Source organism: Culex pipiens, chromosome 2, assembly GCF_016801865.2.
Source record: "Culex pipiens pallens isolate TS chromosome 2, TS_CPP_V2, whole genome shotgun sequence".
Taxonomy (NCBI): Eukaryota; Metazoa; Arthropoda; class Insecta; order Diptera; family Culicidae; genus Culex; species Culex pipiens.
This window is the reverse complement of record NC_068938.1, coordinates 202988813-203013896: the sequence shown is the minus strand read 5'-3', so window position 1 is coordinate 203013896 and position 25084 is coordinate 202988813. Positions and strand designations below refer to the sequence as shown.

The following is a 25084-nucleotide window of genomic DNA, read 5'->3' as shown; positions in this document are numbered from 1 at the left end:
CCACCCTTGCAAATATTATCTGCACACCAAATATTTGCACACTTTAACTCCTCCCCCATCTCCCCCCCCCGCTCTACTATAGTGGTGCTTGTCACGACTGATGCTTTCGATCACTTTTAAAACAGTTTCAAACTAGGGAGTGTGTACACTCAAACCCCGATGGTTTGACACCAACTGTTGTCAAACGAACGGGGTCACTTTTTAGTTTGACACCCCTTTTACACGGAGTTCACGCACATTATCAAACGTTTGTTTTGATAGTGTGCGTGAGCGCCGTGTAAAAAGTGACAGTTCGTCACTTTTTAGTTTGACTTTGACCAACCAACGGGGTACAAACTAAAAAAGTGTCAAACGAAAAAGTGACCAACCACCGGGGGTTGAGTGTAGTATGAGGTGTGCACTTTTGTATAGAGCTTTCCACAAGTTGCACAATTGTCTAAAAATCGCTGCAATCTACAATAAAAAAGAATTTCGAAAGCTTTATAGAATCACTGACGAACTGACGTGCCACCCCATACATATTTTTGAGAAATTCTGTCCGCAAATTCGTCAGTTCGTCAGTGATGGAAAGGTTGAACAAACCTTGGAACCTTGCTTGGAACAAACATTAAGAAAAAACCCAAACTTACAAAAAAAAACTATAAAAAAATACTACAAAACTATTTGTTTGATATCTGTAACAAAATATGATCCAAATATTGAAAAAATACAAAAAATAAACTGAGCAAAAAAAAATTGAAAATAAAGAAAAATAAAGAGATTCAAAACATAAATAAAATTTAAGAAAGAATAAACAGAAATGGAAAGAAGCGTTTGAAGTTTCTTCACGCGTTACTTAAAGTTTGTTTTAATAAAACATTAAATAATTTGTTAATTTGAAATTACAAACGCTTAAATATTTTTGTATTCAATGTGACAAAATTGATAATCCAGTGCTGATTTTCAACACTGCTCGTTGAATAAATATTGGTATTGTGGATTTAGCTCGTAGCTGGATTTTCTGGCATCTTCTCACGGTCATTGGAAACGGTCGTGGATAGACCTAGGGGTTCCTAGTTAGAGTGAAAAAATTCAATTTATAGAAAAATTATGGATTAAAATTTTGCTTTTTCATCACTTCTCCGACATAAGGAATAATTGTTTGAACATGCTTGCAATTTTTTTATTCGGTCGGAAAAATATTATTTTTCTTGAAAAAACTTTCATTTTTAATCACATGATCACCCCCAATTCTGGCTCGATGCCGCCATCATGCGACCGCGTGCTCCGTTTGTTTGTCAACAAAGCTGCAGCTGGATGGTGAGACGAAGTGAGGGAGGAAGAGATTTTGACATTTTTATGCCCGCATCTGGCCCGCCGCCTATTTCGTCGGTCACTGAGTCGCCGGTCGTTTCCTGTGACCGAGTCCAGCTAGGAACTGATCGCACAATATGAACAATCAAAATTGAGTATCTTACCTTACCGTTGATTAATTTCTTTTGCTTTGTCAACATTTAGCGTGTACTTATCGACAAATTTTGTTTTGCTTTTGTTTAATCGAGCTGCCAAAAAGCTCTGATTTGTTTGTGTACATTTGGCGCGCCGGTTCATTTCGTTGAAATTTCAAATTGTGAGATTTAAATTAATTTCTACTTTTTATTTCAAACAAGGGCTCGCGATGAAGTTCCGCGCCGTCATCACGGACAGTGTCCACATGCGGGAGCTGCTGAACGTCGTGACGATCTTTTCCCGCATCAACAAAAACCTTATCATCAACATCCAACCGGCGAAGGTCATAATCCAGATCGAAACGGAAGTCGAGGCGAGCCAGTGCCTGTGGTGCGAGATAGACGCTGGCGAGCAAGGCCGGAGTAGCCAGGGTTACTTCTCCGAGTACGTGATGGACGGCGTGGACAAGGAACACAACCAGATTTATTTGGCCGTGGTCGCGGCGCACATGGTACGGGCCCTTTCGTACGTCCGGAACAACGCGGTGGATTATCTAAAGTTCAAGCTAGTCAAGCAGGATCGGCCCTGTTTGGCGGTGGAGTTTAGCGGAACGTCGCACAACGACAGCGACATTATGTGTCCAAAGTTGCAGCACGACATTCCGGTTACGATCGCCCCGCGGAGCGAGTGGCGGAACTTTGAGCTGCCGTTTGACACGGTGTACGATCTGACGATGCTGCTGCCGACGGTTAAATCGCTGCGGGGATTGCTGGACAAGAAGAAGAATATTTCTCCGTCGGTTACGATCTACGCCACGCTTGCGGGGGAACTTTCGCTGGTGGTTGAGACGGACATTGTGACGGTGGCTAGTCACTATCGGGGGTTAAAGTGCAGCCGGGCGCGGCCACCGGACGAGGAGGATAGCGAGGCGGAACCGCTGACGGAGGCGGCCTGCAAGGTGGACGCCAAGAAACTGGCCACGTTGTTTGAGAGTGTCAACTTTTGCGACATGAAGATGATTGCGAACATTAAGAACGATCATTTGTTTAACGTTAAGTTTGAGATTAAGAACAACGTATTTATTAATTTCATTTTGCCGGCGGTTGATTTTGAATGAAGCTCAATAAAATGTGTAATATTTGCTTACCTGGAACTTTTCCCTTGGATTAAAATTTGATTTAATCATCAAAAAGTTACAAAAAATGATTGTTTTTCGCATGCCGCAACAGCCCCTCGTTTTTCTAGTTTTCCATCAAAACAGCACAGCCCTATCGAAAGCTCGCCTCTCTCAAAATCATATGAAATGCTCTCTCTCACAGATTAAATGTGTGTGCGTGCAAGAATCGCAATCCAGGGTTGCCAGTTTGTTTGTCAAAATGTATCTTGAAGATTTTTGATGAAAAATTACCTAATTTTAGAAGAAAAAAATGATTATTTCCATATTCTCGAATTGTTTTCGGTAAAAATAAATATTTTTGAAAATGTAAATGAGAAATTACATGTTTAATCTTTTTCTGTAGTTTTCAAAACCCAAAAAAACGCGTAGTAACTTCTCACACTCTCTCTCTCTCTCGCTCCCTCTCACTCTCTCTCATCCGACACACGAAACGCTCCGTCGGTCGGGGTTCTCCGCTTGTCACAAGACTTGTCACCTTGCACTTGTGTTTTTTCCTCTCGAGGTTGCGTGTCGTGTCGCTTGATTCATCCCGAAGTTGGGCCCCTCCGGTAGAAGGGTCAGAAAAACAACACAGCGCGGAAGATCGCGAACCATTTTTCGGTCGGTGTCGCGCGAGTGCTATCGATCCGATCGCAGTTGGTCAAAAAGGTTTTGAAGGTACCTTCCCCGCCGGAGAAGGAGGAGCAGGCCGCGAACCGGAAAAGTCGAAAAATTTCTGGTTCTTGAGGAGGTGAAGAGCTGAAGAGTGTGCGTGTGTGTCGTGAAGGGGGTGGGTGAGAGGGGGGGGGGAGAGAGAGGGGAAAAAGCTGTGCCACAGAAAACACACGCACACATAGAGCGGGCTCTTTCACGGAGAGAAAAGTTACCGCAGAAGGAAAACAAAGTTTTTTGTTGTTGTGTTTTTTGTTATGTGCTAGCACAAATTTTGACAGCTGGAAGAGTTTGATTATAAAAAACATGGTTTTGTACAAAATATAGCTTTTTTTGTGAAATTTAGTTTTCAAAAGCTATTTTTGTTACATTTTTGTATCATGATGTGTTTGTTTTGACGTTTCCACGATTAATGGCTGCACTGCTACCAGCTAGCAGAACTGTCAACAGCCGTGTTTGGCTGTCAAAAGTATTAAAATAGCTGGAAAGACGAGGTGATGTGCGATTAGTGAGTAGTTTGATTTTTGGCATCAATGTTGAGTCAATTTTAAATGTTATTCAAAGAGTTTAATTTTAATTGCCAAAGAAAAACAAAAGAGATTCCCTTAAAATTTAATTTTGATTAATTAAATAATCGTTCAGTTCAGTATTCACAAGTTCTACAAAAATATATGTGGAAATTTGTGGCTTTACAATCTGAACGTTGTCTGAAAAAAAAAACATCTCTCAGGACTCAAAATTTCTCGCGATATAAAGCCCATTTGAGCGGATAGTGGTACCGGATTGAGCCGGAAGTGGCGGCACCGGGTCACCGGGTGGAACAGGTGGCAACCGGATTCAGTTCGGAACCGGAATCGTTATCATTAGAAGACAGCAGACATCGTCGTCGTCACAGCTGAGCAGTAGACTTGAGATAGAGTCGCGTGTGGTCAACTTTATCTGAGCAAATTAAAATTTTAAGGTAAGTTTATCAACTTTTCAATCGGAAGCACTTTTTCTCTTAATAGAGACCGTGTTATAGATCTAGAAATTTTTTTCTGAAAAATTCTAAGCAATACCTGCATCTTTGCCTTTCAGAAATCTGTTCTCTTGAGACAGATTTTTTAATATTTCAATAGCCTTTTTGTGCGGTCGTTTGAAAAATTGCATGGGAGACAGTGATGAAAATCCGACGCCAAATCGCTTTAAACTCTTCGGCAAAGTTATTCCCTGGAAAACAAATAATAAGCTCATGAAAGTTCAAAAAATTGTGAAGGAACTCAAAAATTACCATTTGTAAATCCCAGACATACAAGGTTGTTAAAGAAAACACAGTATTTTGTAAAAAATACCAATAATTCCGATTTGAAAAATCCATCCCTTCGTTTTATCATTCAAATATGAAATCGACTCCGACTCCTTAGTCCTAGAATGTACCCGACTCCACAGCCCCGCTGTTTACAAACATGGGTCGTCTACAAAAAGTTACAATTGTCACGCAAGAGGGATAATAGGTTTTGCACATGCCTGTGATCGAAATAGTTTTTCAAACAATTTTCAAAAAATAATGAATTCTATTTTGAAATTAACTTTTCTTGATGTTCTATAGTAACGAAGCAGTTTACTTATCACAAATAACAGTGCTTAAAATGACAAATTTCAAAGCACTTTTAGACAGCGATGAAAGAATCTTCATCAAAAGAAAATCTTTTGACACCCATCAAGAGAAAAAATCGGTAGGGAACATAACTCTACTCTTTCGCTCACAAAAGATCGGTAGCAGGAAAACTTAAAAAAAATCATCATCTGGATTATTCGGCGTAACAACGATTTCACCACCACACTTACAGGTGTAACGTCACACGTTGAAAAATGTCCTGTCACTGTCACTTTTCGTATATGCACGCATGTAAACAAAACGCAATAAATTTCGAAAAGTGGCGCTTACAGTGATATTCACAAAAAATCTTGTACTGATTGATTTTTTTTTTGAAAAGTTTGGGAGCGATTTTCTTTTGCGTGTTTTGCCTCCTCTCTCTTTCGTGGGTGAAGAATGTTCGCAAGCGAAAAAGATTTTTTTTTTGCGATTTTTCTATCGCTGTCAAGTTATACTTTTCGACACTGCTTTGTTTTTTGAGTTGTCCATATCGGGAAAGTCGAGAAAAATGTAAGTCCGCAAAAAATCGCGAATTTTTAATTTTTGTTTAAAAATTCGGGAAAATTCTGGAATACCAAGCATACTTGTTTGAAAATCATGTTCCATCTTTTGAATAATTTTGTTCAATTTTCAGTTTAATCAAAATCAATTAATTTTTAGCATTCAACAGCGAATTTAAGTTTCCTTTCACTATTTTAATCAATTGTTTGAACGCTTTCTTAAACAAAACGGCTGGGAAAATGGAATTTTCTGTTTTTTTACTACACAGTCAAAAAAAATATGGTAATTTTAAATCTGAGATGTGGTACATCTTTTATGTCAGACAAAAGCGTAATTTTACTTCTGAATATGTGTAATTTTAGCACTTTTCTGGTGTAAAGTCACTTTTTCAGTCTATATTGTGGTAAAATTACACCATAAAAGTGGAAATTTGCATTTTTTGCAATTTTGTAGTTTACACAACATCAAAGACACATTTGGCAGCAATTCCCACCATACCAAATTCTAATTGACGGCAAACTGTGGTAGTGCAGCCCAAATGAGAACCGCGCTAGTATTTTTTTGGCTCTCTCCTCTCTGAGCACATTCGTGTATGACTCGGGTCGACGGACGGAGTAGAAAAAGAAATTCACGAAGTATTTGTGAACACAAAACACAAACACAAATCGACCACGTCCTCATCGACGGCCGATTCTTCTCGGACATACGGAACATCCGCACGTACCGCGGTGCGGACATCCACTCGGACCACTACCTGGTGGGTGCAAGCATGCACTCAAAACTGTCGACGACGTATCACCGACGACGGAGCCGGCTCCCACCGCCGTTCAACACCGAGCGGCTGCAGGACACGGCTGCGGCTCAGCACTACGTGCAGCAGCTGGAAGCGAGCCTGCCAACGGAGGAGGAACTCGGCGCTGCCTCGCTCAACGATGGATGGAGCAGAATATGCTCGGCCATCGGCAGTGCCGCTGAAGCCGCGCTAGGTAGTACGGTCCGAGTTGGAAAGCAGCGCTGGTTCGACGAGGAGTGCCAGCGGCTACTTGACGAGAAGAAAGCAGCTTATGCGGTGAAGCTGAGAGCTGCAACTGATGAGAACGTGGCCAGATACAAACAAGCGCTGAAACAGCAGAGAACGGTCTTCAAGCTCAAGAAGCGCCAGCTGCAAGATCGCGATCGCGCCGAAATGGAGCAGCTGTTCCGGCAGAACGAGACGCGTAAGTTCTACGAGAAAGTTAACCGGTCCCGCAAAGGCTATGCGCCGCAAGCCAACACTTGTCGGGACGCCGAGGGAAACCTTCTTATGGACAAAGGCGAGGTGTTGAACAGGTGGCAGCAGTTCTTCAACGAGCACCTCAACGGCGATGTAGCGCATGGAGACGGCTTTGAAGCCCAACTTGGACCGCCCGCTACCGACGAACAGTTCCCGGCACCTGATCTGGAGACGGTGAAGAAGGAGATCAGGCAGCTGAAGAACAACAGGGCCGCCGGTAAAGATCGGTTACCCGGTGAGCTCTTCAAATATGGAGGAGAGCAGTTGGCGAGGGCGATCCACTTGGTGATTTCTAAGATCTGGAGGGAGGAGAAACTACCAGCAGAATGGATGGATGGTGTCGTGTGCCCCATCTACAAAAAGGGCGATAAGCTGGACTGCGGCAACTACCGCGGTATCACGCTTATCAACGCGGCCTATAAAATCCTCTCCCAGATCCTCTGCCGTCTGCTGACACCGTACGCACGGAGGTTCGTGGGCCCCTATCAAGCGGGGTTTACTGGTGCTCGGGCCACCACGGACCAAATTTTCTCGCTCCGGCAGATCCTCGAGAAATGCCGTGAGTACAACGTGCCCACACATCACATCTTCATCGATTTCAAGGCAGCGTACGATACAGTCGACCGCGAACAGCTATGGCAGATCATGCACGAGAACGGATTTCCGGACAAACTGACTCGGCTGATCAAGGCTACCTTGGATCGTGTGATGTGTCACGTGCGAGTGGCAGGGGAGCTAGCGGACCCCTTCCAATCGCATCAAGGGTTACGACAAGGTGACGGCTTATCCAATGCGCTGTTCAACATCGGACTTGAGGGAGTTGTGCGAAGAGCGGGTATAGACACGAGAGGCACGATTTGCAACAGGACAGTCCAACTTCTTGCTTATGCGGACGACATTGATATTATAGCGAGAGACCTAGAGACGGTGAAAAGGGTTTACACCGCCTTAAAGACGCAAGCAGGACGAATTGGATTGGCCATGAATACGACGAAAACAAAGTACATGAAAGGGAGGGGCTCAAAGGACGTTGACCCCCCAAGACTCACCCCTCTAGCTGTGGATGGCGATGTGCTGGAGGAGGTGAGCGAATTCGTGTACTTGGGATCGCTGGTAACGGCCGACAACGACACCAGCTTAGAGATCCGGACTCGTATCCACTCCGCGAATCGCGCCTACTTTGGATTACGGAAAACCTTGACATCTGATCGAGTGCAACGCGCCACGAAGCTGACCCTGTACAAGACACTGATTAGACCGGTTGCCCTCTATGGCCACGAGACCTGGACGCTGCGGCAAGAGGACGAACGAGCCCTTGGAGTTTTCGAACGGAAGGTGCTGCGAACGATCTACGGTGGAGTACGTACAGCTCAGAACGAGTGGCGAAGGCGCATGAACCACGAACTGCACGCGCTGCTGGGAGAACCGACCATCGTCACCCTGGCGAGAATCGGGAGGCTCAGGTGGGCCGGCCATGTCGCGAGGATGGACGAAGACCATCCTGTCAGGATGCTCTTTGACCGCGCGCGACCGGATGGCGGCACTGGCCGAAGAGCAGGAGCGCAACGTGCACGATGGGGTAATCAGATCGAGGCGGACCTAAGAAAGATCTGCAACCTAGGAAACTGGCGAGCTGCAGCCCAGAACCGAGCAACATGGAACAACCTTCTTGATACAGCACGGGCACCGCGTATGGTGTTCTAAGCTGTTTGGAAAGAAAAGAAAGTTGTGTCGCTGAGTGAAGCGATTGAGCAAGCCGCTGGCAGAGAGCGGGTAGTGTTCGCTCGCGAATGGTTGCCTGCTCCAGTCGGCAAAGATTCATTCGGTGATGAGTGAGTGATTTCTGATCTTTGAACTGAAAGTCAGGACCCTTGGTTAAAACATGTTGATTAAGGTTGATTTTCATGAAAAGTTCATGTGTATGAACATTTCGATAAATAATAAAGCTGTCCTCAGGCGTTTTCTAAACAAAAAACGTTATTGAATCCACCTTTAGGTGGTTGGTGCCTACCGCTCATCTAAGAGTTAAAAGTTTTTTGGGTAGGTATGTCGCTTAAACAATTATAAGTGTGATGAGTTTTAATAAATAAAATAAAAATTATGTGAAAAGTATCAAGCACTTCATAACTATAAAATCTCAAGCGTTCAATACAAATTTACCTGACTTACTTCATCTAGTAAATTCAAAATGCTTAAAAATTGATTCCAGTTTTTCTACCAAAAACACAGTTACGGTTTAATTATTTTCGTTGATCCCAGGATTAAAAGCATCCTCTTGTCTACACTTCGTCAATTTATAAACGTTGCACTGACATTGTTAGACGGAACGTCGCGGAACATGCAGCAGATATGGGATATGGGATACGTCAGCCATCCGACTAAAAGCAACACATCAAAATTTACATTAGCGAACCTCAATCTCTCTCTCTCTCTCCCTTTGATGCACGTGTCAAACCCAGCACGCCTGTCTGTGCAGGCTGATGACGAGAGCTTTCGGGGGGTTTTCAAGTTTGCAGAAAAAAAAAAAAAAACATCATCACTATAACTTCAGTGTGGCACACGACACTTGAATCATTAAAGTTTGCTCTTAAAGTTCCGTTTTTTTTCACTTCAGAAACGAGACAGCATCTGGATCTGGTGCTGGTGCTCGCCCAATAAAGCGCCATAAAGTGTTTTGTCTCTGGTCAATGTTACTGAAGCGACGACCCCCTTAAGGATCAAAGTTTATGCGAATAACGCTAAAACTTTGACGCGAGACCCTCTCTGTGTATAATATATTGCGCCAACTTATTTGCCCGTAAAACTTTTCCAAATGACATTCCCACCTCTGGATGTTTGTTAAAGTTCTTAGGATATAAGGAATATTTGCGTATATTTATTGCTGTCCTGAAGTTCTGCTCCTGCTGCTGGTAGGAATGACGATTTCCAGGCTTTTTATCCGTCTGATTTCAACGGAAAGTGTACGGAGCATAACTTTTAATTGACTTCGCTTGTATTTTTAAACTTTACAGTGAATCTGAAAAATGACCAATAAAATTTCCACAGTTATTAATGTCGAATGACTCTTAAAAAAATGTGTCAGCTCTGGGACATTTTTTACGACGCAAAACTCAAAAGATTAGAGTCCGATAAGCCGCGAGAAAGATGTATTATCGGTTTCGTTTCCGGCTCGTGTACATAATTCTTACATATTCATAATTCTTACAAGACTCAAAAATCAAAATTTTTAAAACAAGCCTTTTAACTTTTGTATTGTTGTTATCTAAAAATGTGTCTTTTAAAGCTTGCAAAAGTCATTAGTTCAGTTACACATTTTTAAAATATTTTAAGTTTGGCTCATGTTATCTATGAAAATTGTCTTAAGTTGAAATCTTCAAAATCACAGAAAAACATGACAAAATTAGAAAAAAACAGTAACGTTTATCAAAGGAATTTCCTACGACCGCCAGAACAGAATTTTTATTCCCCTGTTTGATGACCGATGGGTGTGCAATTTAAACCATCCAACCATCAATCGTGTTGGGGAAACCTATAAAACTCACACACACGAGTTGTTTTATCACTGGTCGGTTGCCCTTTTACGATAGCGAAATTGCTGTTTAGAAGGCTACGGAACTAAGAGGGAGCTGAAATCAAGAACACACTCTAGTGCACTGTAGCGGGTTTCCCTGCAAGAGTTTTAATCATTTGAATGATTTTAAATATTTTGATATTTGACCCTTTATTTGCGCCGCTGCTAATTTTTATAAATCACAAAAAAGTAGTGTTTTGTACTTTTCCAGTTCTTTCTGAGATCTACTTTTCATGATGGCTGTTATTTTTTACATTGTGTTGGGATTTGATAACGGGAATTAAGTGGACACCCTGCTCGAAGTTTAAAATGCTTGCCAGCATTACACATTTCAGGGTGGCCACTCATGTTGGGGAATCGGTAAAAAGCCTAGAATTCGCCAAATCCGAAAATATAATCGGGAAATAGTTTTGGAGCAATTCCCTACGAAATCAGTATTTTTTTTAATTTTTGTATTTTTCAATCCGGTTGAAACTTTTTTGGTGCCTTCGGTATGTCCAAAGAAGCCATTTTGCATCATTAGTTCGTCCATATAATTTCCCATACAAATTTGGCAGCTGTCCAAACAAAAATGATTTATGAAAATTAAAAAATCTTTATCTTTTGAAGGAATTGTTCTGATCGATTTGGTGTCTACGGCAAAGTTGTAGGCATGGATAAGGACTACACTGAAAAAAATGATACATGGTTAAAAAAATTGGTGATTTTTTATTATTTGCAAAAAAACACTATTTTTTTTTGATTTTGAGATATGTTTTAGAGGACATTTTCCGATCTTTTCGAAATTTTTTTTTCAAGATTTTAAAACCAAGACTAAAATTTTAAAAGGGCGTAATATTTTATATTTAGCCCTTTTGAAATGTTAGTTTTGATTTAAAAAAATTGAAACTATTGTTTTCGAAAAGATCGGAAAATTTCACGAATGTTTCATATTTTAACATTGTAAATCGGACCATTAGTTGCTGAGATATCGACGTTAGAAAATGGTGGGTCGTTTGGGTAAGACTTAGAAAACATCAATTTTCCTGTTTTTAAACACTTGCATCGTATCAACAAAGTTCAAAAATGCATAATATAGAGAATTTTCTCAGCTTATCAAATATTTGTTTTTCAAATGTAGGCAAACATGTGCACTAATTAAAAAAAAAAAAATGAAAAACTGAGACTATTTTCAAAAAAGTCACCTAAAAATGGATTAAACTTGAAAACGGTGCACTTTATCAAAAATTCAGTAAGGTACTTTTTGATTGCAAATTTGATTTTACATCGAAAAATGAAGTTAAACAATTTTTGCGACCGATATTTAAATTTTTTGAAAAAATCAGTGTTGATTAAAAAATTCATAACTCGGTCAAAGATTTTTTGCACACCCTGGAAATTTATGAATAGTTGGGATTTTATGTCCTCTAAAACATATAAAAAAAATAAAAAAATTAAAATAGTGTTTTTTTGCAAATCTAGTTTTAGTGTCAAAAAGTTAAATAAAAAATCACCAATTTTTTTTTTACCGTGTATCATTTTTTTCAGTGTAGTCCATATCCAAACCTACTTCTTTCCGGAAGACACCAAAACGATCAAAACATTTCTTTCAAAAGATACAGATTTTTGAATTTTCATACATCTTTTTTGTATGGACAGCTGCCAAATTTGTATGGAAAATTATATGGAAGCAATTCTCTACCAAAACCGGAAATGGATTTTATTTGTATTTTTTGATTTGGCTCAAACTTTGTGGGGGCCTTCCCTATGACCAAAAAAGCTATTTTGTGTCATTGGTTCACCCATACAAGTCTCCATACAATTTTGGCAGCTGTCCATACAAAAATGGTACGTAAATATTCGAATATCTGTAACTTTTGAATGAATTTTCTGATCAATTTGGTGTCTTCGGCAAAGTTGTAGGTATTGTTGAGGACTATTGAGAAAAAAATAGGTACACGGAAAAAAAATTGCCGATTTTTTAATTAACATTTTTTTCACAAAAACTCAATTTCCCAAAATACGTATTTTTTTATTTTCGAGATTTTTTGATAATATGTTTTAGGGGACAAAAACCCGCAACTTTTGAGCCATAGAGAAACATGGTCAAAAAATCTGTCGCCGAGTTATGATTTTTTGAAAATATAGTGATTTTTGGAAAAATCGAAATTTTATGCAATAACAAATTTGACGTATTTTTAAATGTAAAATTGAATTTCCAATCGAAAAGTACTTTACAGATTTTTTGATAAAAGTCTCTGTATCTTGAAAACACCGCCACCGAAAGTTTGATTTTAGCGAAATATTTGCAGTTTTTCGATTTTTAATAATAGTGACCATGAGTGACCATTTCAAAAAAAATTTTTTTTTGAAAGTTCAGAAAATTTGCTATAAAATTGCTGGTTGCTGAGATACAGAGGCTTAAAGAAAAATAAACACGAAAATTGAAGTTTTCGAAGTCTCACCCAAACAGCACACCATTTTCTAATGTCGTTATCTCAGCAACTAAGCAGACTAACATTTTAAATGGGCGTAATATTCAATGTTTGGCACTTTTAAAATGTTAGTCTTGATTTTATGATATTTTAAATATTTTTTTCGAAAAGATTGAAAAATTTCACAATTGTTTCATGTTTTAACATTGAAAATCGGACCATTAGTTGCTGAGATATCCACATTAGAAAATGGTGGGCTGTTTGGGTGAAAGTTAGAAAACTTCAATTTTCGTGTTTCTTTTTGTTTAAGCCGCTGTATCTCAGCAACCAGAGGTCCAATCTTCAATGTCTCTTAGACAATTTTATAGCAAATTTTCTGAACTTTTCAAAAAGATATTTTTTGAAATGGTCACTAATGGTCATTTTTTTTAAATAGAAAAACTGCAAATATTTCGCTAAAATCAAACGTGGTTATCTCTTGAAAACGGAGCCGTTTATCAAAAAATCTGTAAAGTACTTTTCGATTGGAAATTCAAATTTTCATAAAAAAGTTAAGTCAAATTTGTTTTTGCATAAAATTTTGATTTTTTCCAAACATCATTATTTTTTCAATAATTTATAACTCGGCGGCAGATTTTTTGACCATGTTTCTCTATGGCTCAAAAAAATCTCGAAAAATCAAAAAATATGTATTTTGGGAAATTGAGTTTTTTATAAAAAAAATGTTAATTAAAAAATCGGCAATTTTTTTCCGTGTACCTATTTTTTTCTCAATAGTCCTCAACAATACCTACAACTTTGCCGAAGACACCAAATTGATCAGAAAATTCATTCAAAAGTTACAGATATTCGAATATTTACGTACCATTTTTATATGGACAGCTGCCAAAATTGTATGGAGGCTTGAATGGGAAACCAATGACACAAAATAGCTTCTTTGGTCATAGGGAAGGCCCCCATAAAGTTTGAGCCAAATCAAAAAATACAAAAAATAAAAATGGTTGAAATCGGCCGATTTCGTAGAGAGTTTCTCATGGGCAAACTAATGATGCAAAATGGCTTCTTTGGGCATACCGAAGGCACCAAAAAAAATTTCTGTCGGATTAAAAAATACAAAAATTAAAATTCTAAAAAAAATACCGATTTCGTAGAGAATTGCTCAACATTGAAAATCGGACCATTACTTGCTGAGATATCGACATTAGAAAATAATGGGTTGTAAAAAAGAAAAATAAGGCCCTTAAAAAAATAAAAAAATATCAAAATTGAAATTACAAGCTATGATCTCAACATTTGAATGAAAAGTGTTTTAAAATGCATTCTACACCTGCCCAGTTGTTTTGCAATCATTAGTGTTGAAAATATGCAAGTATTGAAGAGTTTTTTTTGCAAAAAAAAAAGAAAATTGCGGTGTTGTACACTCATCCCTCATATTCGGAACAGTTTACAGATCGGCCAATGTTTAATAAATCATATAAAATCGATAATTGAACATAATGATTTGCTTTTACCTTCATGTGAAAGCTTTTCTTGCGATCTTTCGATTGTTGTATAGACCGGCTGTACATTTTTACGATTTATATCAAGTTTTCGAAGAAAAACATTGACCATTGAAATTCACAAATTCGGAACACTTTTTTCTTACGATGTAAACAAACTTTTTTTCTCTCCAGGTGTACATATTTTTTTGCAAAATAATGACTTTGCACTCTGAAACCAATAGAACTCATGGTTAGTGATGTTTTATGAATGGTCTGATAACTTTTTGCCTTCCTCACCTTACTGAGGAAAGGCTATAAAATCACTCGAAAACTAAATTTCTCAATTAGACCTCCTAGACCCACCTTCATGTATACCTATCGACTCAGAATCGAATTCTGAGCAAATGTCTGTGTGTGTGTGTGTAGGGATGTGGGTCTGTGCACCAAAAAATATGCACTCGATTATCTCAGCACTGGCTTAACCGATTTGGACCGTTTTGGTCTCATTCGATTCGTCTTGGGGTCCCATAAGTCCCAATTGAAAATTATGAAGTTTAGTAAAGTACTTCAAAAGTTATGCTAAAAAAACGATTTTGACTAAAGCCCGGAAGATTGTAAAAAGGGTGGCATGTTATACATTTTTAGAAAGGTATTTAAAAGACCTTTCCAACGCGACCAATACATTGAAGATCTGACAACCCTATCAAAAGTTATTAGCAATTAAGTGTTATTTATGCACTTTTTGGAAGCCGGATCTCAGATATCACGATGAAAACGTTGTCCGGATCTATCATTCAACCCGTCGTTGAACAGGTAATCAAAAGACCTTTCCAACGCGTCCAAAACATTGAAGATCTGACAACCCTATCAAAAGTTATAAGCACTTAAGAGTTATTTATACACTTTTTGGAGACTAGTTCTCAGATATTTAGATGAAAACGTATTCCAAATATATCATGAGACCTATCTTTGGATAGGTAATTTAAAGACCTTCCCACGAGCGTATCTATTTTGGATAGCATTACCCTTTGAATGAGAGGAAGGCACCAACCACCTAAGGGTGGATTAAGTAACGTTTTTGTGAAAATATCAGTTAAATTCAGGTGTTCCACAATTGTGGGAGACACAATAACATCCCACAATCATGGAACGGGCAATTTGGAGGCAGTATTTTGCTGCGACATAAACTTTGAAAAATATTTGCTACGGCCTAATTGTTTGAATGTTATTAGATTTAAAAAAAAAATGTCGATGGGTAATATTAATGAGGTTCGGAAAAGTTGGATTTTTGAATTTTCATACATCGTTTTTGTATGGACAGCTGCCAAATTTGTATGGAAAATTATTTGGGCAAACTAATGATGCAAAATGGCTTCTTTGGGCATACCGAAGGCACCAAAAAAGGTTCATTCGGATTAAAAAAATACAAAAATTAAAATTTAAGAAAAAAGACCGATTACGTAGAGAATTGCTCTTTGACTTAGTTATGAATGTTTGAATCAATACTGGCAGCTGGCCATACAAAAATGATGCATGAAAATTCAAAAATCTGTATCTTTTGAAAGAATTTTTTGATCGATTTGGTGTCTTCGGCAAAGTTGTAGGTATGGATATGGACTACACTGAAAAAAATGATACACGGTAAAAAAATTTTGGTGATTTTTATTTAACCTTTTGTCACTAAAACTTGATTTGCAAAAAAACACTATTTTATTTTTTTTTATTTTTTGCTATGTTTTAGAGGACATCAAATGCCAACTTTTCAGAAATTTCCAGGTTGTGCACAAAATCTTTGAGCGTGTTATTATTTTTTGAATCAATACTAATTTTTTTGGCCGCAAAAATTTTTCAACTTTATTTTTCGATGTAAAATCAAATTTGCAAACAAAAAATACTTCAGTGAAATTTTGATAAAGTGCATCGTTTTCAAGTTAAATCCATTTTTAGGTGACTTTTTTGAAAATAGTCGCAGTTTTTCATTTTTTAAAATTAGTGCACATGTTTGCCCACTTTTGAAAAAAATATTGAATAAAATATGATGTTTCCTAAGTCTCACCCAAACAACACACCATTTTCTTATGTTGAAATTTTCCGATCTTTTCAAAAAAAAATATTAAAAAAAAATTTAAGCCAAGACTAAAATAAAAAAATATAAAAATTAAAATTACAAGCCATGGTCTCAACATTTGAATGAAAAAAGGGTTTTAAAATGCATTTTACACCTGCCCAGTTGTTTTGCAATCATTAGTGTTAAAAATATGCAAGTATTGAAGAGTTTTTTTTTCACAAAAAAACTTTTTGCGGTGTTGTACATTGGATTTTTACAAAAAAAAAAATTATCTATCCCAGACATGCTAAATATGATTTTGAATGCAGGAAAAGGCATTTCTAATTGTTTTCAGTTAATTAGACTTTGAAAAATATTTGCAACGTCCTAATTGTTTGAATGTTATTAGATAAAAAAAATCGATGGTTAATATTAATGATGTTTGGAAAAGTTAGAAATTCAAAATTGGAATTTGACTGGCCGCCCTGCAAATAGCACTCCACGGTCAACAGAGTCCCACAAGGACTCTTGGAACGCAATCCACGGAGGAAATCAAACATTCCATCAATTCCGATATTTCCATTTCGATAGACAATTCGTCGTATTTTTTTAATGAACTTCTCGTCTGAACTGGGGGTAACTCTTCATTTTTATTTCTTCTCAAACTGGAATCCAGCCGATGACGGAACGACTCCCCCGGTTGCGATAAATCATCCAAATATCGGCGTACAAACATCCTTTTTTTCTCGTCCAATTCGTCAATCTTCTTCCGGTTCACTACTTGAAATGGATCCTTTTTTCCGCCCCGTTCTTCCACCCACCGTTGACGTACACATTTGTCATCGTCTAATGGTGAAAAAAAAAAAAGAATCGACATCGTATGCGTGTGTACTGTACACTCAACTTTAGAATCCACGTCGCGTGTGCCTACATCTTGGCGTCGGTCCCAAGTAAAAGTGATATCTATCTGGTAGAGACACATGTCCTTTTTGAGTCTGTGTGTGATAATGGATAGATCTTTTTTGGTGCGATATTTTTCTGCTTGTTATGGTGCGAAACTTTATTTTTGTTGCTTAGACGAGTTTCACTTTGAGTCAGTCGATAAAAAGGCACTTGAAGGCGCTTTCCGAAAGTTATAATTCCATAAAGAAAACTTTGGCGAAGCACTTTCGGATAACATCCCCAAACAGACTCAACACTTTCGTTTGAAAGGTCGTTGAAGATCGGTTAGCAAAACTCACTAATTGCAGTGCGGTCTTGTTTGAAGAAGTGTTTTCGTTATTTGCAACTTGTAGAAAACCATCCAACTTCGTGCGAATCTTATTTTGAGATAGCGTGGAGAATTTCCCACACCCTCTTAAAAAAGTGAAACGGTTATCCTTGTCCCCTTGTGCGAGCAAAACTCAACACTTGGCCACTTCTAGATATATTAGCCACTAAATTGATTCACACAACTACCCCCTCAAATCATTTCAGGAATGTCTACATTAAATTCCCCAAATTTGCATGCACTTTCGAGCTAAATGATTCACGGGCAAGAACGTCAGCCGTAGATTCCTCTCGGCGGTGGCGATTCAATTATCTCTCGTACACACGGGCCAGATTGCGTGGCCACCGTCCGTGTGGGCACGGCGCGGTCATGAATATTCAAAACGGTACCAACCCAGATCACACCGGCTGACTGACTGACCAGTTCGATTCTAGCTCTGCAGCCAGGTTCAAGGTGTACAACCGTGCCTCACGGGACCGCGCGGTATGACCTACAATACGAGGAATTCAGCGAGTGTGAGTAGTTGATGAAATCTAGACCGCAGCCGCCGGTCGCCGATTCGCGCCCAGATATGGCTGGAAGGGGAAAATATAAGTAATGAGGTATCGGAAAACAAACATACTTTCAGTTTCGTTTGATTCCCCTCGCCGCGTTTGGAAGGTGGGGTTATCCCTCTACTGTCGACGAGACTCAAAGGCTTGTTCAATTCAACTTCTTCTTCATGTTTTTTAGTTCATCTGCTTGAAAACCTAACAAATAAAATAGATTGAACAATTGAACCTAGTCCATCAAGGGTTAAGAGGGGGCCAAGCCTTAGATCGAACACACCTGTTTCACTATCAACCGTCGTTCGACGAACTTGGCCGGCGTTGACCAGCTTGCAGGACTCCAAAAATGGTAGCTTGCTTGCAGTATGCTGTGGAAGTCCCGCTGTTTTAGGACTACGAGCACAATTTTTAATTATAACTACACACGAAACACGGCGGCGCGTAGAGAAATTAATTTACAGCGAAAATACACAAACATCGTTTCGCTCTTCTTAAATTTAAGGCCGAGTAAACTCACCGTTTGTGAGGTGTGGCGTACGTACGTACCGCCCGCGCCGTGTGTAACGTTTACATTGGGTGGTTCGGTAAATTTGAATAAATTTGACTTTTGTTTTCGCTGCTAACGAGAAAGAGCGTGCTCGCGCGCGAAGCGAACTCTTGAGACGACCGGCCAACGTGGCTATGGAATCGAGGGTGAGTGCTGGGAAGCGTAAGCTAATGTAGGTCAGAGTTCTGGTTGAGATTGTGGAAATTTGCAAATTATCGTTATTTACACCATAAAATATTTCAGAAATATTTTGGTATATATAAAGCGAAAAAAGATTATGAATCATGTTGCGTGTAAAATTCCCAGTTGTAAAATAATTTTATAAAAAAACTGTATGTAATATTACACTCAACAATATGTAGCCCATCAGAGATACCAACTTGACCGAAATGTTAAGCCGATATAGCCTAAAAAACAGCCCACCATTTTCTAATGACGATATCTCAGCAATTAATGGTCCGATTTTCAATGTTAATACATGAAACATTCGTGAAATTTTCCGATCTTTTCGAAAAAAATATTTTGAATTTTTTTAAATCAAGACTAACATTTTAAAAGGGCCAGTCATTGAATATTACGCCCATTTAAAATGCTAGTCTTGATTTAAAAATTTTCAAAATATTTTTTTTCGAATAGATTGAAAAATTTCACGAATGTTTCATGTATTAACATTGAAAATCGGACCATTAGTTGCTGAGATATCGTCATTAGAAAATGGTGATTTTGAAAACTTCAATTTTCGTGTTTCTTTTTCTTAAAGCGGCTCTATCTCAGCAACCAGAGGTTCAATCTTCAATGTCTCTTAGACAATTTTATAGCAAATTTTCTGAACTAAAATATTTTTAGAAATAGTAACTCATGGTCACTATTTTTAAAAATTGAAAAACTGCAAATATTTCGCTAAAATCAAACTTTCGGTGGCTATATCTTGAAAACGGAGCCCTTTATCAAAAAATCTGTAAAGTAGTTTTCGATTGCAAATTCAATTTTGCATTAAAAAATAATGTCAAACTTTTTTTTGCATGAAACTTTGATTTTTTTTTCCAAAAATCACTATTTTTTCAAAAATTCATAACTCGGCGGCAGATTTTTTGACCATGTTTAGAGGGTGACGAGCGGGAATTCCCGGGAAATCGATCATTTTTGGACCTCTCGATTCCCGGGAAATTTGGTCGAGACTCCCGGGAAATTTTATTCTTATAAATATGAAAGCCAAATTATATAAACTAATCAGAAAACCATTTGATAAAATCGAAATTGTACAGAACATTGAGTATTCAATGGTCGATATTTAAGTTCGAATAAACCAATGGTTTTATAATCTTCTTATTTAGAAAGTGTAAATTTTAACATGTCAAAAAATTCCAATAACTATAATTGAGTGTAAACAAAATTTACATTGAAGCATACTTTGCAAAAAGACCCCAGAAATAAAAAAAACTCAAGTTTTTTTTATATTATTTCAATTTATTATTTCTAAGAAGGAAAAGCATTTTTAAAATAAGTTCATTTTCTATATCATCTCTCAAGCATAGCAAACCTTATAATTTTGTTTTTTTAATTCTAAGTAAGTTAATTTCGCTGTATCAAGGTAATTTCCTTTTTGATGTCAATAGTAGTATTGGGTTCCCGAGCAGACGGAAATAACTTGGGAAGGTCAGTTTTTGATATTGTGAGAAGATCGAAATATGTTATTGGGATGATCGGATTAGTTGTTAAAATAACAAAAATCAATAACAAAGATTTGTTCGAAGAATAACTTAAACTGTTATTATGTTGTTATTGCAATAACAAACCAATAACACAGAAGGAATCATGAAGGAATAACTAGATTTGTTATTTTGTGCGGAGAGGTGGAGCAGCATAATAACAAAAAATGTTATTGAACTGGTATGTCTCCATAACAAAAAAAGTTATTGTTTTGGTTTATTTGTAATTTGCAAATAAACCTGCAGTTGCCATAACTCCTCTGTACTAGTCAGGGCTGCAGAGTCGGGTACCTCCAAGCGACTTTGAATCCATACTTTGAAGACAACTCCGACTCTGGATGCAGGATATGACGTCAACGACGACTTCAGCTCTCCAAAAATACCCGACTTCACAGATTCCGACTCCAAGTAAAAGTTGCTGAAAATTTGCTGAATCCGATGCAGTCTCCGAGGTCTCACTTCAGCTCGAACTTCAATGTCAGCTCCGACTTCCTGGCTCTGTGAAAATAAGAACAGTTTTTGTTATTCACACATCAAAAATTCTCAATATAAAAATCAATTCCGTTACCCGGGCAGACGGTAATAACAAAATTAATAATATTTCAATAACAAATTCTGTTAAAATTACAAAAAGTGTTATTATTTTATCCTGAAGTTAAACTTCAAGAAGAAAAAATAATAACAGTTTCTGATAAAATAACAAAATTTGGTATTGAAGTGATATTATATTGAAAATGTTTAATAACACGCTAATAAGAGGAAATGTTATACATTTCAAAAACTCTCCTAATAACAAAATTTATGATTCGTTCGGTATACTGACTTAGAAATAAAATTACCATAAATCGCACAAATGGAAAAGTTTCTATGTGTCCATAACACAATCTGTTATTATTTTTTCTTTTTTTAAATATGTTTAGATCTTTGGGATAATTTTGTCTAATTTCATCGGGGCCATTATTTTGTCCATGAAATGGGGTCCTTAAGCTAAAATTATTCTAAATAGTTGAAATTTTGGAAATTGATTTTTTAATTATTTGATATACCCCCTAAGGGACTTTCCTAAAATTGGCTAGAACTATGGGATAATTTTGACCAATTTCGTCGGGGTCATTATTTTGGCCATGAAATGGGGTCCTTAAGCTAAAATTATTCCAAAAAGTTGAAATTTTGAAAGTTGATTTTTTTAAATTATTTGATATACCCCCTAAAGGATTTTGTTTCAAATGGTTAGAACTATGGGATAATTTTGACCAATTTCGTCAGGGTCATTATTTTGGCCATGAAATGGGGTCCTTGTGCTAAAATTATTCTGAAAAGTTAAAATTTTGAAAGTTGATTTTTTTAATTATTTGATATACCCCCTAAAGGACTTTGTTTAAAATGGTTAGAACTATGAGATAATTTTGACCAATTTCGTCAGGGTCATTATTTTGGCCATGAAGCTAAAATTATTCTTAAAAGTTGAAATTTTGGAAGTTGATTTTTTTTAATTATTTGATATACCCCGTAAGGGACTTTGCTAAAATTGGCTAGAACTATGGGATAATTTTGACCAATTTCGTCGGGGTCATTTATTTCACCATGAAATGGGGTTTCAAGCTGAAATTAATCCGATAAAATTAACTTTTGAGAGTTCATTTTTTTTTAATTTTGTTATTCCCTAAAGGAATTGATTTATTGATTGAGAATTTTTGAAGTGTGAATAACAAAAACTGTTATTATTTTCACAGAGCCAGGAAGTCGGAGCTGACGTTGAAGTTCGAGCTGGAGTGAGACCTCGGAGACTGCATCGGATTCATCAAATTTTTAGCAACTTTTACTTGGAGTCGGAATCTGTGAAGTCGGGTATTTTTGGAGAGCTGAACGTCATATCCTGCATCCAAAGTCGGAGTTGTCTTCAAAGTATGGATTCAAAGTCGCTTGGAGGTACCCGACTCTGCAGCCCTGACTAGTACAGATGAGTTATGGCAACTGCAGGTTTATTTGCAAATTACAAATAAACCAAAACAATAACTTTTTTTGTTATGGAGACATACCAGTTCAATAACATTTTTTGTTATTATGCTGCTCCACCTCTCCGCATTAAATAACAAATCTTGTTATTCCTTCATGATTCCTTCTGTGTTATTGGTTTGTTATTGCAATAACAACATAATAACAGTTTAAGTTATTTTTCGAACAAATCTTTGTTATTGATTTTTGTTATTTTAACAACTAATCCAATCATTCCAATAACATATTTCGATCTTCTCACAATATCAAAAACTGACCTTCCCAAGTTATTTCCGTCTGCTCGGGTAGGGAATAAAACAAAATTAAAAATTGAACTCTCAAAAGTTAATTTTATCGGATTAACTATCAAAATTTCAACTTTTCAGAATAATTTTAGCTTAAGAACCCCATTTCATGGCCAAAATTATGATCCCGACGAAATTGGTCAAAATTATCCCATAGTTCTAGCCAATTTTAGCAAAGTCCCTTAGGGGGTATTTCAAATAATTAAAAAAATCAACTTTCAAAATTTCAACTTTTTAGAATAATTTTAGCTTAAGGACCCCATCAGGGATGGTATTTACTCGTTTCCTCGCCGATGGCGAGGGCTTTCAGATATCGTCCCTCGCTCAAATCATCAAATTTTTGGCGTTCTCTCAAAACTGCATCAAGAGAGCGAAGTGAAAACGACGCCGATGAAATAGCGAGCAACGAACAAACCGATGCGTAAGACGGAAAAAAATCTCTCACACAGCCAGCCTCCTCGCTCAAAAAGCAAGAGAAAGAGCAATCGTGAAATTCTCTCGCCCGTAAGCCCTGTAGAAATGAGTTCATTTGTGTGCGTGAGCTCCAGTGTATGTATACAGCAATTTCGTGTGCGTGCCTCTCCGGTTGGAACGATAGTTCCATCGGAACCAGCGAGAGGGTATTTCTCGTCGATGTGATGGGCTTTCGATATTCGCGATAGCAAGCCGACCATCACTCGGCTGCGAAAGAGAAGAGAATTTTTAAGAGACGAGGAACGCACCGAAATATGCATCAATGATAGTGCGATGGTGATGGTTTACCTACCCTGGACCCCATTTCATGGCCAAAACAATGATCCCGACAAAATTGGTCAAAATTATCCCATAGTTCTAGCCAATTTTAGCAAAGTCCCTTAGGGGGTATATCAAATAATTAAAAAAATCAACTTTTAAAATTTCAACTTTTCAGAATAATTTTAGCTTAAGGACCCCATTTCATGGCCAAAATAATGACCCCGACGAAATTGGTCAAAATTATCCCATAGTTCTAGCCAATTTTAGCAAAGTCCCTTAGGGGGTATATCAAATAATTAAAAAAAATCAACTTTCAAAATTTCAACTTTTCAGAATAATTTTAGCTTAAGGACCCCATTTCATGGCCAAAATAATGACCCCGACGAAATTAGACAAAATTATCCCAAAGATCTAAACATATTTAACAAAAGAAAAAATAATAACAGATTGTGTTATGGACACTTAGAAACTTTTCCATTTGTGCGATTTATGGTAATTTTAGTTCTCAGTCAGTATACCGAACGAATAACAAATTTTGGTATTAGGAGAGTTTTTGAAATGTATAACATTTCCTATTATTAGCGTGTTATTAAACATTTTCAATATAATATCACTTCAATACCAAATTTTGTTATTTTATCAGAAACTGTTATTATTTTTTCTTCTTGAAGTTGACCTTCAGGATAAAATAATAACACTTTTTGTTATTTTAACAGGATTTGTTATTGAAATATTATTAATTTTGTTATTACCGTCTGCCCGGGTTTAGCATCAACCTCAATATTAAATAACATTTTGGAAAAATAACTCTGCAACTCTTTGTAATGTTTAGGTCCGCCAACTGTTAAAATTCTGGTTTTCCGGATAACTGTTAATATTTCTTCATTTAATATTTACAGTTGGCCCAAGAAGGAAAAACATTTTGAAATTGTTCTTTTGAGTCGTTATTTATAAAATTGCAAAAATAAAGATACTGGGAAATAATATATTAGCTAATTTTAAATTTTTAAAAATCTAATAAAAAGTTCATGCAAAAAGCTTCAGAATTCAGAAAAAATATATCAAAATGTAGAACTGTGAACTATAAAACGAGGCTACTTAAATTTACGTTTAAAAATAAGTTTGAATTAATTGTAACTGAATTAGTTTATAACATAACATTTTACTGAACAAATTTATTACATTTCTGTTAAATTATTGGCACTATTGCATAGTTTAAAAAAAAATTCCCGGGTCCCGGGAAATAGCAAAATACAACTCTCGATTCCCGGGAAATTGAAAATCTCGAGAATCGTCACCCTCTAACCATGTTTCTCTATGGCTCAAAGGTTGCGGATTTTTGTCCCCTAAAACATATCAAAAAATCTCGAAAATCAAAAAATACGTATTTTGGGAAATTGGGTTTTAGTGAAAAAAAAGTTGATAAAAAAATCTGCAATTTTTTTTCCGTGTACCTATTTTTTCTCAAAAGTCCTCAACAATACCTACAACTTTGCCAAAGACACCAAATTGATCAGAAAATTCACTCAATAGTTACAGTTGTTTGAATATTTACATACCAATTTTGTTTGGACAGCAGCCAAAATTGTATGGAGACTATGGGTGAACAAATGACGCAAAATAGCTTGTTTGGTCATAGGGAAGGCTCTCACAAAGTTTGAGTCAAATAAAAAAATACAAAAAAGAAAAATGGTCGAAATCGACCGATTTCGTAGAGTGTTGCTCTTTTAGTTATTCTTCAAACATTTGTTATTTTAACAACTAATCCGATCATCCCAATAACAGTTGGAGGTATT

The 25084-nt window shown here is 37.2% G+C and overlaps 2 protein-coding genes across 2 annotated transcripts in view; both read left to right on the top strand.

Annotated features, from left to right (window-relative positions):
* The first annotated feature begins 1552 nt into the window (after positions 1 to 1552).
* Positions 1553 to 2576, top strand: LOC120421838 (checkpoint protein HUS1). The gene has a single exon (XM_039585121.2). It carries the CDS (start codon positions 1658 to 1660, stop codon positions 2543 to 2545), a length of 888 nt encoding a protein of 295 aa, XP_039441055.1. The 5' UTR covers positions 1553 to 1657; the 3' UTR covers positions 2546 to 2576.
* A 526-nt stretch (positions 2577 to 3102) lies between these two features.
* The window catches only part of LOC120421841 (beta-arrestin-1), a 182705-nt gene continuing 160723 nt past the window's right edge, over positions 3103 to 25084 (top strand). Inside the window, exon 1 of the mRNA XM_052708315.1 lies at positions 3103 to 3262. The gene's annotated coding sequence lies outside the window, so the exon portion shown is untranslated. The remainder of the gene's footprint in view (positions 3263 to 25084) is intronic.

Bases quoted from the DNA above. Each gene is read 5' to 3' on its own strand.
- LOC120421838 (XM_039585121.2), top strand. From the start codon at position 1,658: ATGAAGTTCCGCGCCGTCATCACGGACAGTGTCCACATGCGGGAGCTG.